At 44.9% G+C, this 15,688-nt stretch overlaps 1 protein-coding gene across 1 annotated transcript; it reads right to left on the bottom strand.

Annotated features, from left to right (window-relative positions):
* Window positions 1-2,076: 2,076 nt before the first annotated feature.
* Window positions 2,077-9,227, bottom strand: FZD4 (frizzled class receptor 4). The gene is made up of 2 exons (XM_084227214.1): window positions 8,953-9,227; window positions 2,077-7,750 (listed from the first exon to the last, which is right to left on the bottom strand). Exons 1-2 carry the CDS (start codon window positions 9,211-9,213, stop codon window positions 6,422-6,424), a joined length of 1,590 nt encoding a protein of 529 aa, XP_084083340.1. The 5' UTR covers window positions 9,214-9,227; the 3' UTR covers window positions 2,077-6,421.
* Between the last annotated feature and the right edge of the window lie 6,461 nt (window positions 9,228-15,688).

Here is a 15,688-nt window from a genome sequence, read left to right as displayed (position 1 = left end):
CTTCGAATGAAATTAAAGTCCCTGAAAAACCAAATTTCTGCTTTTTCCATGGCACTCTGCTTATCATTCCTTACCAAGTACTTGAGTGAGAGCGCCTCTGAGCTGCTTAAGAAGAAAACACTTCATCCATTAAAACATTTACTGTCAGGCTGTTTCTCTGCATAGTAATATTTTAAAATTTAATATTGTTGAAGCCAAAGCAGTCTGCTGAATGATTTGCATCTATTTTGCGGGACGGATGTTTTTCCCTTCCTTGGAGTAAGCTCAGGAAATGAAAGAACCAGACAGGAAACTAGCCAAACGCTGATGGAAATATAAGATGAAGACATTTTTATTGCCAGTGTATTGACAAGCCATGGATAATTGTTTAGGGTTTTTCTTTTGTTTGGGTTATTTTTAATGTTTTAAAGCTTTGATTTTAAAATGGACAATATCTAAGTAAAGTATCCATTTTCTGAGCCCTCCAAGTGGATCCAATTAATAAGCACTTTCCCTTCTGGATGGAAACACAACAACAAAATCAAAGTTACAAATTACAGTAAGCTTGCTGGTGCAATAATACTTGTCTTTGGCATTTAACCTGTTTTCTCTGGTGTTGTACCTAACATCTGGCACACAGGGTGTCCCTGCTTCCCAAAAAAACTGGGAAAAGAAAACAACAGTTTCTCGGTGATACCTTAGCGTGTGACTCCTCATTTGCTGCTGCTCCCCTCTAAGCCACCTCTGTGCTCTTCCAGCCCCGTGGTGACTGTTTGGTAGGCTGTTCCCAGAGCCTAAAACAAAACATCTGGTTGCTAACAACACAAAGCTGTTGCAACAGCTGGAGTCTGCCAGGATGTGCAGGACCTCTGGTCAGAAATCATTTCCCAGCTGCAGGAAATAGTGATATGGGATCCATTGCACCCTCTCAGCATCAGCTGAGAGCTGGCTGACCTGAACCCATCCTCCTTCCCATTCCTCTTGGTGAGGTGATGCAGGATGGCACAACCCTGCTCCAGCCAGGACTGTGCTCTGCCTCATTTCTGTGGCAGCCAGCGTTGTCTTTGCAGGCACACAGAGCTGCTTTGCTCTCTACACAAGCTACACCAGAGTCTGGCAGTCCAGTTAAGCCATCCCAGACTGAGAAAGAGGCTGCAAACTCCTGGCCTATATTATGAGCCAATTAGTCCAAGCATGCTGAAAAGGCACTATGGAGCATCAGCAACACAGCTGCTATGGGGTTGTGTAATGGGGCATTCACCTATAGGTGAGCAGTTCACATCTGGACTCAGTCATCCCAGTTACAGAATTAGGGAGTCACCAACAGCCCCGCTGAAGGCCTTGCTGTTTTAGTTGAGGCTGGGGAAGCTGGAAGCACTCAGGCAATTGTCACTTTGCTCTCTCCCAATCCTATAACCTCTCAGGCAGACACAGCTCTGGCCTGATGGGGAAGATGGTGCAAGAGGACTTGGAAAGCAGCTCCTCAGGATCATGCCTGCATCCTACCACAAGTAGTTGTACTGGCAAAGTGAAGGAGGAACTGAAATGTGGCACCATTGTGGGAATGAGTGGCCGAGGATGGAGGAGGTGTGCTGGAGACCGCTACTGAAGCCAGGGACTTGGTGATACCATATTTTGATATTACTGGAGCTTAGGCTGCTCCTGATTTCTGGCAGCACAACTCTGGCCTCCTTCTCTACAAACTCCCTAACATTTGCTTTCTTTAAAGACATCTTAAAAAAAAAAACCAACCAAAAAAACAACAGACAAAACCAACCAAGTAAAGAACCCCAAGCCTAAATACCAAAACAACCACAAAAAGTCCTCAAAAATTTTAATTTTTTGTGAGCATTGCATACAAATACATACTTCCCTCAACAGGCAAACCTGAGTGGATTTGTCATCTCCGTGGCCTGGGGAGCTTGCTCCCCATTCAGAGCCACTGCAGCAATCCACAGTCACTTCATAGGTGATGCTCTGAGGGATCTGTGTGAAGGCAAGCACCTGTGAGAGAGACCTCGAGCAGCCAATGTCATTGTGAAAGCCACACCTGAGGTTTTCAGGGGTTATGAACAAGAGGGAGATCCTGCTCCTTCCCCCAGAAGCTCTTTGATGTTTGTTACAGTCAACGGTAGCTTTATTAAAGACTCATTAGGATAAGTTTGAGAGATCACATTAATCACCATCCTGGGCACATTACAATGATAAGCTGCCAAAGGCATGAGCAAATGACTCATAATTACCAGTTTTAGATGCTGCTCTTCAAAACTTGATTAGCTACAGATACAGAGGTGATAGTTGATACTTTTTTTTATAGCACACCCTCTCTAGTATCCACTCTAGTCTGATTTAGGTTCTTTCTAGAATAACATTCTGCTAATTAAATAATCTCACACACAGATTGTTTCATGATGGAGACAATTAAGCAGGCTTAAGTAATTAATATTGCATACTGTTCCATCAGTGTCAAAAGAAACTGGTGAGGGATGCACACAAATGGCAACTCCTTGCTATCCTCATACATCACAACTGTGAACAGAAATGACAAACAGGAAAGAAAAGTAGAGCCTAAGTTTTTAGAAAACCATGTAGACATTCAATTGAATCTCTCCTCTGAAGCACTGAAATCACTGAAATCACCCATAGGAATGAACTCATTTCAAGCAGGTTGCTAAGATTAGGATTTTCCCCTTCCAAAATGCACTAATAGTTCCCATACACTGAACAGACCAGTGGTGATGCTGCCTTCCTCCACCATAAGCTCTGGATCTGAGCACTCACGCTTTGGATGTACGTATTCCACAACACCTGGAAGAAAAGGAGCCTTACAGGAGGTGCTGCTCTTCTCTGGAGCCACATCACAGCAGTGCTAGAGCAGCAGCGGGCCGTGTTCCTGCCTTGCCTTCCAGTTGGGCTTTGAGGACATGCTCCCACAATACCAAAGCTCCAGCTGCAGCCCCAGCCAGCACCCAGGACCTGCCTGCTGCCTTTGAAAGGGTTTCTGTCCACCCAAGAGCAGAAACATGAACATGCTTTCACTGTTGCCCAACGATGTCTTGTTCTCAATTATTGGATCCAAACCACGCTGAATTAACCCATTCAAAGCATCCCCTCACCCCAGCATGAGCATTTCAGTCCTTCTTCCTTCAGGGCAAAAAAGCACTTCCAACAATGCTGAAGCCTATTTAAGAAAGTAACTCACCAAAAATGTGAAGGCTGCCAGGAATTCTTTTGTTATCCACAGAGGTTAAAATTTTATTTTGATATAAAAATTAAATAGCAAAGTTGTTTTGGTTTTTTTTACAGTGATAAATTAGAAATTTACAGTACATACATTGAAGTAGATATATTTTCTGTACACCCCAAAACAATCAGTGTCTATTTCCTTAAAATTCAGAGAAAAGAGCTAACTTGTCTGTTTAATGTAAGAGCTAAGCTTGTACCTCTCTGGCAGACGCTTCTGAACCCTGCAGTGCCAAGAGCACAGGCTGAGGGGGGAGATGGGAGCAGGGGCTGCGCCATGGAAGGAAACGCCTGAACGTTTGTGCTTGTATAACCACAGCAACTGCACTTCCGAGACAGGATTAGTCACACCCCTTATGGCTTTAAGCTCGCAACAATGCTGAAATGAGAGAACTTCGGAGCTGCTGATACCCGCTCCTGGCAAGAGCCAGCTTTTAGGCTGTCTGCTGGGTCTTCCCACTGGCACAGCCCTGACATGGACTCAGGTAAATGCATGGGGGTGAATGCATCAATGGAATGGTTTGATTGATGCAACCACTAATTTCACTTTGGGGCAGTACAGCGTTCCCCCAACTGCTGGGGAAAGATGTGTCCTCAGGAACTGCCTCCCCCCAGCCCACCTCCTTCCAACAGCGTTTGAATCCCTCACATGCTATAATGGCATATCCCTCCAGGTCCCTCCTAGGACTACACAGTGCCATCCTCATCCAGGTCACTGCGTCTCACATCACCAGGGGCATTCCTCTGTCAACAGTTCACAGGGTTACAGGCAGAGATGCAAGGGCTTCATAAAAAGGCACTATTTAACATTCACTTCTGTGTACATAGCAAGATTTAAAATGCCATTTATTGAATCAGTCTACTCAAACATGGGTCTTATTGTCCAGGAGAGTATCCAAAGCCTTTCAGAGTGAAGCACACCTTGAGTGAACATGACACCTTGGCATGGCCAAATACTAGGTTACAAAAAAAGGGTCATACTGCATCCTTGCTCCTTGGAAGCCAACATACAGCTGCTGACTTTACATTCCTCACTGTGCCAGCAGAAAGACTGCATGATGGAGAAGCTCAGCCATCTGAAGATCTCACACTTGCAAAACTCCTCGTCCACAAAGGAATAACCAGATCCAAACACAACACTAACAGCGAGAGACTTTAGGGAGAGGGCGAAAAGGCCCAGCTGGAATGTGGTGTTGGCCAAGACAGCGCTTGTGTGTCTTGAACAGAATGTGTCAAGTTGTCACTTGTTCTGCTGGAGAGGGAGCCCAACCGCAAAGACTGCCATTAGGGTTTGTTTGGGGTCTGGATTTTGTTTGTAAAAGAAAAAAAGTTCTCTAGCACATGTTTCGACACTGACATTGAAACAATACATGCTCCTGGGATGGATTAGCGCTCACTTCCAGAGCTGGAGTGAACTGTGGTTTGGGAAGCACATGGGCACCTGTGTGGAAAGCAAGTACTTTAATAAAGCAGCATCTGTTCTCAGCTGCCCTGGAAGATCATGGGAGCTGGGGCACCAGGGGGATGCTTTGCAGCTGATCAGGTTCCACACAAAGAAAGGAAGCAAAAGCTTGGGGCACATAGATAAAATCAAATGTTTCAAAGGGATAGAGCATCATAACAGTGTTCTCTTAAGTGCTTCTAGGATATTTGTATTTGCATCGCCTTTTTTACAACCCTCTGACACTACATTCAGCTCCCCACAAGCAGAGGCTGGTGCCTCCTCAAATAAAGTAATAAGAAATGCAATGGTTTCTTTCAAACACTATTCACCAAGAAGTTGGATTTCTTGGATCCCGTTACAAAAACTGGAAAGGTCTTTGTTGCTCCTGAGGACTGAATGCCTGCTCACATTCTGTGTGTAAATATACATTAAAAATCTGTCTCCATAGCTGTCAGTGAGTAATTGAAGCATCGTTGTGAGGCAGTCATCTGTACTGCAATGTCATGGGCTGAGAATGTTCTTTTAATTGCAACTGACACACATAATTATACAACTGATCTGTGTGAACATGAGGTTGCCAAGGAACTTAACATTTTGCTTCTCCCCAGACTGGCGTCTACAGAGGAGATACCATCACACTGAATGAAATACATTAAAACTTAATTGCTTCATGCAATGAGTCTCCAGAGTCAAGTAAGATTGCTTGGAGAAACATGGCATTGTCTGAAGGTACCTTCAACTATTTGTTCTCTTTTCTGAAGGAAGCATCACTGTAGAGTTAAGACTTTTTTTAAAGCTAATAAATGCAGCAGAATAAAGTGGTCTGCTAGAAATAGCAGGAGCACCTGAAAGGGCAGGAATGGAGGAGATGGATAATAACAATAGATGCAGAAGACTAAAGACAGTTTCCCACTTTGAGCTGATTCCTCTACTTCTGAGGACGGCCTTGAGTAAAGCTTTTAGGTTTTATAAATATTGATAGAACCACAGAATAACTGAGGTCAGAAAAAACACAGGGAGGTTCAAATTCCCACAAGGCAGAATCAACTCACCATTCAGACCAGGTTATAAATGGCCAAAAGAATGAGTCAAAATTATTATTAGGCCATTACATGACTGAAAAGTCATCCTCATTAATACCTCACTAAATCCTGCTCATCATGGGTAAGACCTGGAAAGTCTATTTACTTACTATTTGTTTCAGGACATGATCCCTGACTGAATTGTACAGTGTATTGGAAAACCAGAATTCCCCAGGGCATAAAGACAGAATCCTCATCAAGCACTTCCTTCTCAATGCTGAACTCACAAAGAAGACATCTGACTGAGATCCTGCTCCATCTTCTGGTAATTTGGTATCTGGACCCTAACTAAGCCCAGAATTTGGCCCTGGACTGCCTGTCCTCCATCAGCTGTACGACGATGAAAGGAAAACATCATCTCACAGCTATGGGCTACAGCACCTCCATTTCTAAAGAGTTCAAAAGTTAAAAAAGGAAGATAACATGTTTGGCTATTTCACAGCTTTTAAAGCCTCTCTGGGCTCTCCTATTTTGGGCAGCATGGTTTATGGCTATTGTATCTGCAGCATGATCCTTTTGCTGTTTATTCTTTAAGGCTTTTTTTTTCTCCCATCCCCAGAGACAGGTTGTGTAACCATCCCCCTACTCTATTCCCAACATTTACACAGCAATGCTTGCACATGATCAGTCCTTCACAGGAGAGCAGTCAGAGCAGTGGGATGCTGTCCTTTTCTCATACCACGGTCTCGTTCCCTTTCCCGGGTTTCACCCAACCGTCCGCTCTCTTCTCCCGTTTCACTTTCCCTGAGTTCACCAGTCTGTTGGAGCACTTCTGCCATGTGTGCAGAGTTTTGGCTGACCAGATCCACATACCTGATGTAATACCCACCAGAAGGGACATAAAAATTTTGAGCATCTCCACTGCCATATTGGAATCATCTGCCGAATAGCGGAAAATGGCCCAGTTGGAGATTTCGTAGAAATAACAAGCGATGACACACGTTGCTGGGACGGTGTACAACACTGAAAAGACCCCAATTTTGACCATCAGTCTTTCCAGTTTGTCCGTTTTAGTTCCATCTTTCTGGAGATTAGACCTGATTTTAAATAAGGCCACGAGTCCCGCTGCAATGAATAAAGTCCCGATGACCAGGTAGGTAAAAAGCGGAGCCACAACAAAGCCTGTCAGGGCGTCCAGGTTCTGGTTCCCAACGTAGCAGAGGCCGGTGAGCTCGTCTGCATCTACAAGTCTCATAATCAAAATGACAATGGTCTTCACTGCCGGGATGGCCCAGGCTGCGATGTGGAAATAGGAGCTGTGCATTTCGATTGCTTCGTGGCCCCACTTGAGCCCCGCAGCCAGAAACCACGTCAGTGTCAGAATAACCCACCAGATGGAGCTAGCCATCCCGAAAAAGTACATCAGCAAGAAAATTATCGCACATCCTGTGTTCTTAAGACCTTCTTGGATAAGAACAGGTTCTGCTGCCTCTTCAAAATCACAGGATATCCTTTCCCGGCCCACAGTTAGCCTCACAATATAAGCAATGCTATAAATATTGTAGCACATGCTCAAAAATATGATTGGCCGCTCCGGGTAGGAAAATCTGGATGAATCAATCAGGAAGGTCAGGACTGTGAAGGCAGTCGAGATGAAGCAAAGACTGGCCCATATGGCCATCCAGATATCTGTGAATTCCTTAGCTGACCTGCTGTACAGACCAGCATCATAGCCACACTTCAGGACGCAGCTCAAGCTTCTCTTCACCCAAATGTACTGTTCTGAGTTAGATCCCATGCCGTGGCACTCTTCTCCAGGCTGCAAGGAGGTCTTGCTGTGAAGGGGAACCTCTTCGTCTCCTGGGCCCTCCATGCACATGTGGTTGTGATCATTCTGGGGTGGGAATTTGCTGCAGTTTAGGGCATCTGGCCAGAAAAACCCAAATTCTTTTAGAACAGGTTCACATCTTCTTTTGACAGAGAGGCACATGCCTCCACAGGGACCTATGGGGATGTTAATCTTCTCTGTGCACATCGGAACATAAACTGAACACAGGAAGAACTGGAAGAGAGAAACAGAAATCACAAGTGTGTTGAAGGAAAATGAAACAGGTTGCAATAAAACAAGTTTTCTTTTTAGCAGTAATATTTGGTCCCTTGCCTTAAAAAAAACCAGGAAGCAGCATAAAACAAATAAACCAAGAACAATAAAAACAAAAGAGAGAAAAAACTTAACAATGTTGTCTTCTTTCAGTTCAAATGTGGTCCAAAGCCAAAGTCTGAAAATTTTACTCCCTAGATTAAATCCATGTAAATCTAGCCCATCAGTTCCAATGAAGCGAGTGGGATTTAGCCAGATTTAAACCTCGAGGGTACAATTTAAGAAAGCAGAAAACCAAATTAAAGGGGTTTAAACAAATACATATATTTGTTCTGAGCATTGCCTGGATATTTCGGCTAAGAAACAGATAGGAAGAAAAAAACACTTATTGAAATACTTCAGCTCACGATCCCAGAAAAATGTTTTTTATTTTGCAATAAGCTCACGTATGCATTTGTGACAGTAATAAAATACTGTAGTTTTCTCGTCTTTTGAATAATAGTAATTCGGCGACGCGACACCGTGAGAGGAATTGCGTGCTGACTCGGGAACTCTGCTCCGAGAAACAAGCTGGGTTTTGTTTGAGGAAATCCATGCCCGTGGGGAGGACAGGGATCCTGCCATTCGCCTGGGAAAGAAACTTTCGCGGTGAAGCTCCCGGCGGGATCCCGAGCTGCCCCAGCTCCCCGCGGCCAGCTCCGCTCGTTCCGCATGGAATCGGGCGCGGCACCTGGGACACGTCCGGGACGGAGGGCAGCGGCCGGGAAAGCTCCGGGAGTCGCCGCAGCCTCCGCCAGCGGCCGGGCGGGGGGCACCGCGCTGCGGCGGGCGCTCCTCGCCGCGGGCAGCCGGGACACCGCCGGGACACCGCCGGGACACCGCCGGGACACCGCCGGGACACCGCCGGGACACCGCCGGGACACCGCCGGGACACCGCCGGGACACCGCACCTCCGCCCAACGTGAGCCGCGCTCTCTTCCCAGCCAGCCAGGAGCGACACGGCGAGGCGGCGCGACTTTCGGGTTGGGTTAGTACTGAGCCGAGCGGATGGGGATGAGGATGGAGTGCTGCGGGACAGCGGCCGGCCCGGGGACAACACGGCCCCGCCGTGCGTCGTCCCCGCCTCGCCCACGCACCCAGGTCCCCCCGGAGCCCCGACGCACCTGGAGCTGGCTGGAGCAGCCGTACTGGATGAGGGGGGTGAAGGTGGTGAGCTGCAGCTCCGCGTCCGCCTGCAGCTCGTGCCCCACCAGGTTGGGCATCTTGGTGACATTGTAGCCCAGGTTCTGGCACATGGCGATGCGGATGGCGTCGCAGCGCCGCTCCTCCTCGTCGCCGAAGCCCCGCGCCCCGCCGAGCAGCCCGGCCAGCAGCACGGCCAGCAGCCGGGCGCGGCCGGCCGCCCCCCCGCCGCCCCCCGCCATGGCCCGCAGCGGCCCCGGCCCCGGCCGCGCCGTGCCGCACGGGCCGGCTCCAACGGGGCGGGCCGGGGGCGGCTCCGCTATTAAACAGCCTCGCCGAGAAACGGCCCAGGGGAGGGACGCGCCTCCCGGCCCGGCCCTCCCGGCGCCGCCGCCCCCGCCGCGGGAGCCCGCCCCGCGCAGCGCCCGCCGCGCCTCCGTGCAGAGCGGGGCTGGGCAGGGCACGGCTCCTACCTGCGCCTCAGCCGGGCACCGGGGAGCTCCCCTGCGCCCCCGCTCCCCGGGGGGCCCCGACCCTCACCCTCAAGCCCGAGGAGCGCCCTTGCACAGGCTGCGTCTCACCTCTCCGCGCAGGGACCCCCTCTCCTTGGTGACCCACTACCTGCATTCCACTCAGAGACCCCCGGCGATACCCGTCCGTGTCTCGTCTCCCCACAACAGGTCCCCCCTTCTGTCCCGTGTGGCCAGTGACCCTGGGAGACGTCGTCACTATCCCCTGAGTGCCCACCATGAGTGTTGGTCCTAGGGGCTCCCCAAGTTCGACTCCACAAGAACAGGGTAGGCTGACCCCCGCGCAGATGTGTTTGGGCTCATTGTGCCGCAATCCTCCCCTCATTTCTGGCCTTTTTCCAGCCCTGAGTGCTCAGCTCTTCCACTCTGGGGTTAAAAATATTCGGGGTGGCTTTCTAAGCTGCTGTTTTGTCTTCTCAATGGGTTAAACTGCACCACTAGGTCACATCTGGGCTGTAGCATTGTTTGTTTTTTCATTGGGGCCATGAAACCTGTAGGGCACTGCTAGGTGCCTCCTGGCATTTGTATAAATCTCTGTAAAATAAGTAAGTGTGGATGAAGCATTTGTGAATTTGGGAGGAAAGGGCTGGATGATTAAGCAGACCTTTAACATGTCAGCAGGAGTAGGGATTAAGAGCAGAGAAACAAGACTAACACTAAAATTCCCTTGATATTATTTACACCTGTAATAAAATCTAGTTGAGCTGGTTGTGCCTTTAGCAACAATATGTCATCTATTAATGAATTCTTTGTAAAGCACTTTGAAAATATTTGTAAAGCTCTGGTTAAGCAACCTCCTTCTGTGTGCATGCAGCATGTGGCATGTGCATGTGCTCCTGAAGGTGTCTGTCACAGGGAGCCAGGCCTCTGAGTGCACCTCGGGGCCTTTGCTGCTCCCCATCATTCCCCAGCTCCATTGGTCAGCCAAGACTGGGACTAATGGCATAAGGCACCCCTCAGCCATGGCTCCTTACCGAGCACAAGACTGTAAATCACAGCAAAACCTGTGCTATGAGGTGCTCTGTGCTCACTCACTGCAGGTTTCCCCTCTGAGGCTCCATTGCCAATGGGGTTTCTTTACCTCAGAGGGGGGGAACCTGTGTGTGAGCTGTCCTGGGACATTGCAGGGACTGATGGGCATTAATGTGCTTTCCTCTAGCAAAACGGGGCTTTAATTGAGGTTTTTGAGCGCAGGTATTTACAGAGCTCTCATTGCTGTAACATTTTACATCTAGCTTGAATAAACAGTGTCTCTAACCTCCCAAAATCCTTGTGAGACAGACAAGTAATATTATCTTAACTTTTCAAACACAGAGGCAGACAGTGCTCCAGTCCCAAGGTCAGTCAAGGAGCCTGCAATGGAGTCAGCAACTCAACCATATCATACAAAGCCCATATTTACCTGCAGGCATTGGTGTCTGCACCCAGCAGGGCTCAGCTGCTAATCTGGGTGGGTGATAATGCTGTGAACGCACACGGTGCGCTACACATGTCCACCAAACTGTTCCCAGCACTGCCAAGTTTACTTTCCCTAGCACACAAGAGCAGGGAATGGGTGATGGGTGCTCCCCATGCAGTCAAACACATCGAAGAAGGAGGCAGGCTTCCATGGCTGAAGGTTTTGGTTGGAGTTTATTTTTTTTCCAAATTAGGAAAGAAGGCTAGAGGGAGAATCATAGTGACCTTAAAACTATGCGTCTTTGTCTTAGTATATTAAACCCATTTTCATCTGCCATCTCCTGCTGCATTTAGGTGCTGAAGCAGAGTTTGCTGCTGCTAGAATAAGGCCTTTACATAATTCCCATGAAATAAACCACCTACTGCATATTCAGAAATTACAAAGCAAAGCCCTTGGCCCACAAACCTAGTCCTTGGACTAAGTAAAACTACAGTGGACAAAAGTACCTTTGTAGAAGAAGAACAACTCACCCCAAAAACTTCCTACCAATATTGCCTCTTCTTTGAGAATACAAAATAAATATTAGAAAGTGCTACACTGCTGTGTTTGCTTTGGAAAGTCTTTTAGATAATGGGAATTAGTTTTGAAAACAAGAGTGCTGTGAGAGGCAGTGGCAAATCATATGAGAGGCTGGAGTTGGAAAAAATGGTAATTAACCTGCTTTGAACCTTATGCATATAACAGTGATTCAATGTCACCATGATAAGCATGTAGATAAAATTTTCTTTAAACAGATCAAAATAGGAAAAATCCTGGATAGTGGATTTATTTTATTTATTTTGGATTACTGGGCAGTGTGAGGCACTAGCCTGAATCTGGCACAGGAAAACCTATACTCCTTCCTCAGTTATTGATTGCCTGACTTGCAGCATATTTTTTTTATAAATTTAATTTTGAGAGTTCTTTAGTTAAGGGATCAGCAGGCACCCTTACAATTATTATTTGTTGTCACCGCCAATAATTACGTTTGGTTTCTAGTCTGAGTTACGTTCAGCTTCCAGCCACTGACTTTTGTTCTATCTTTGCTGAACAGGTTGAGAAGTCATTATTGAGATTCACCCTGTAGGTAATGTCAGGCTGTGATTAAGTTATCTTTTGGCCTTTTTTAGTTACCAAAATAGATTGAACTTCCTGAGTTTCTTATTGTAAGGCATTTTTCCCAATTCTTTAATGATACTTTTGATTTTAAAGGAGTAAAATTTTACCCTGCTGTTTAAATACCACTTTCAGCCCAAACCATCCTTTACAGTATAAATAGATGTGTCTGAATTAGTAGTTGAAGGATCCTTGGTCCCTTTAGAGTCAGCTAAAGTCAGGATAGACAGCTTGCAGAAGGCAGCTTACATAATAGGAATGACATTAATACAAAATCCTACTTATTATTTTCTTGGTTTTAGTACTCCCCCCCTCCATTTGTATGGGGGTTTTTTTTTGCATATTTATTAAAGCCATGGGCATATTTTTACACTACGAAAATAAAGAATGCTTACCATGATCTCAGAGTATTCCACTGATTTGTAGAGCATCCAGGAATGTTCTTAACTCTTCCCTGAACATTTTCAATGCATCAATATTTGCCTGAACTCTAGTGGTAGAAGATTCAGTTCTCAGCTCAGCTTTCCCAATGGAGTGATAGTCATGTCAAAAGCTCAGTCCTACAAGACGACCTTGCTTACTCCTCCAAGGACATGATCTCTTCCACTGCATCACAAGGAGAGCCAGGACTGATACCTTGCTGGCAGATCTGAGAAAGCCTGGGCATCCTGTTGGTTTTCTAAAAAAAAAAAAAAAGTGTGGATGAGGATGTGATTATTTTAACCGAACATAGATGTCCACTTTTAGTCAGATGAATTTCGTTCTAGAAATGCCTCCCTCTCTCAGTTGACTGTAAAAGGAATGTAGGATGAGCAGCCCAGAGGTGAAAACTCTCAAAGAGGTGTCTAGTGCTGGATGAGCACAGTCCCTGCCTGCTACCAGTCTCCTGGGAACTGATGACAGAGAATATTGACATTACCTTCCAGAAAGTTCTTTTAAAGATCTTGCATACATGTCAAATAAACATATGATAATTTTAAAATATGTAGCTTCCAGAGCAGTTTTGGGATACTGAAGTTTTGAGAATGACTTAATTACTATTAGTTATCTCTATGGTACAACTCATCTCATATGTATTTTTTCAATATACAACAGAAATTACTCTTGGACCTAGCTATTACCTGTTTTGTTTACTGACAATTCCACAACTTCTATCAAGTAACAGACTTCTTCCATTAATGACATTCTTTTAGTCTCAATTTACATAAAACAATATTATCTTTGAACATCTGTCCATTAATTTTTTTTGTTTTGTATATTTTATCACATTCTTGTAATTCCTTTTGGATTTATATTCATTGAAACCAATGTTTCCTTCATACTCTTTGACATTTATGCTTTTATTAAATTTAATTAACTTTATAATTCTAAAATTTTATTAAAGAATTAAAAGAAAAATTTCCATCTGAATTTCAGTTGAATTTTTTAGTGAGGACCTTCTGTTTTGAAATCAAGACCTAAATCAATCACCTGCTTTATTCAATGATGTCTTTGCAAGCATCTAGCAATAATTTTAAATGGTTTCATAATTGCCATTCACAAGCTCAAAATAAGTTTTCTCTCTTACTTCTGTACTTCATGAGGCTGACTTTTCTAAAGCAGGAAATACATATATTCCCCTCTTTACACTTATCCATTATCATCATTTCAATTGTCCAGTAACAATCAGAAAGAAGTGGTATTGTCATGACACTTCCAGTGAACATGGCTCTATGCAATGTCAGAAAAAAACCCAGTGCAGTGAACTGCATATGTATTTATGTACATGTGTGTATAGATATAGATATAGATATAGATATAGATATAGATATAGATATAGATATAGATATAGATATAGATATAGATATAGATATAGATATAGATATAGATATAGATATATAGATATGCAAATATATTTACACACACAAATATCTGGGGGATTAGATATAAAGTATTCATAGAATCACAGAAACATTAAAGTTGGAGAAGATCATTAAGTGCAAGCATTAACCCAGCACTGCCAAGCTAAAACCATCCCTAAACCACATCCTTAAGTGCCACATTTACATGTTTTTTGAGCACTTCCAGGAATGGTGATTCCATCGCTTCCTTGAGCAGCCTGTTCCAGTGCTTGATCACCTCTTCAGTAAAGCAATTTTTCCTGATATCTAATCTAAACCTCCCATGGTGCAGCTTGAGGCCATTTCCTCTTGTTCTGTTGTTCACTGGGAGAAGAGACTGCCCCTCACGTGGCTTCAGGTAATTGTGGGGAGCAGATATAATACAGGTGACACCAGGGCACAAGGTGGTGCACATTGTGGCACTCGTATTTATGATGTTGAATCAACCAACACTGATCTCAGTGGGGCAGGACTTGTCTCAGACTTTAAAATAAAATGTGTATTGTGTGCAAATTTACCTGCCATAGTGTGCTGCAAAAGCCTTCTGGGCCTGACTCAATGGGATTTGGCTCCTGGTAGTCTCAGGACACTTACTCTGTTTAAGTTTCTACCCTTGGTGTCTCCATGTGAGCCAGCTCTCTGTGCAAAGGGAGACCCAGACAATATCAGCAGTGTCTCTAGGGCACAAGTCTCCTGACAGGCTGGGAGTCTCTGTTTTCATGCAGTTATGACTGTAAGCTCTTTAAAGAACTTTGGTGCAGCTGAGCTGTGACACAGATCCCACATCTAGATTCAGATGTGTAATTCCTTGCATGCCAATTTGGGTCAATAGTCGCTCCATGACCCTTAAAAGTCAATATTTGGTTTGTACAGAGACCTCAGAATTTGGTTTTATAGCATTGTAAACAGGATATTTCAGTGCTACTTAATATGCATAATTTTGAGAAATCCTTTGTGCTTAGATAGCATCAAAACATTCAACAATACAAGAGGATTTCTCAGATGATGGGTGGGGTTAGAAATCCAGGTGGCACAGAGGTATCACACATAATATTCCATGGGGAACAGGAAAAAAAGCTGTCCATAAATCTCCTAGGATGGAAGGTGCCTATATAAAGGCCACTTAGGTCACTTCATCTATGTGTTAGTATTCTTTTTTTTCCACACAGGTGTTTATCTTTTTAACTTTAAGAATAACTTCAATTGAAAAAAGATTAAACTGTTTTATAATTTTTTATAATTCAGACTGATATACCTCTCCAACCAGTTTAGCAGAACAGGCAAAGAATTGTGAGGCAAAGTCACTCTCAGGATCTAGAGACAAAGATATTTTCAGAATGAACATAGTGCATCCACATTTATAAAATTTTGTGCTAAAATACAAATCCCATCTAAAAATCCCTGTCCTCTCCCCTTGCCTGATTTTGACAAACTTCTCAGGAAAGCTCTGCTGCAGAGACACAGCATGACCATTTTCTTTAAGACTGACTTTAGGAAAACTAGACTTTTTGCCATGGTGGAGGCAAAAATCAGCATGGACTTTGGAATTAGTGTTTTTGTCTCTCATAATGACTTTCAGTTTAAACTGCTGGTCATCATTACTTCTATAATGCTCAGAAACTCACATTTTGGCTTGAAAATGTTGACCTTATCCACACTGACCTCAGCCCAAATGATTATTTTTTCCTGGAGATTGAGGAACAGTTTTCTTAGAAAATTGTTTGGAAATCCCTTTTTTTAAAATGCTCAGATA

This window comes from Fringilla coelebs (genome assembly GCF_963513975.1).
Source record: "Fringilla coelebs genome assembly, chromosome: 2".
In the NCBI taxonomy this organism is placed as follows: Eukaryota; Metazoa; Chordata; class Aves; order Passeriformes; family Fringillidae; genus Fringilla; species Fringilla coelebs.
The sequence above is the reverse complement of the archived record's forward strand: the minus strand, read 5'-3'. Positions and strand labels throughout refer to the sequence as shown.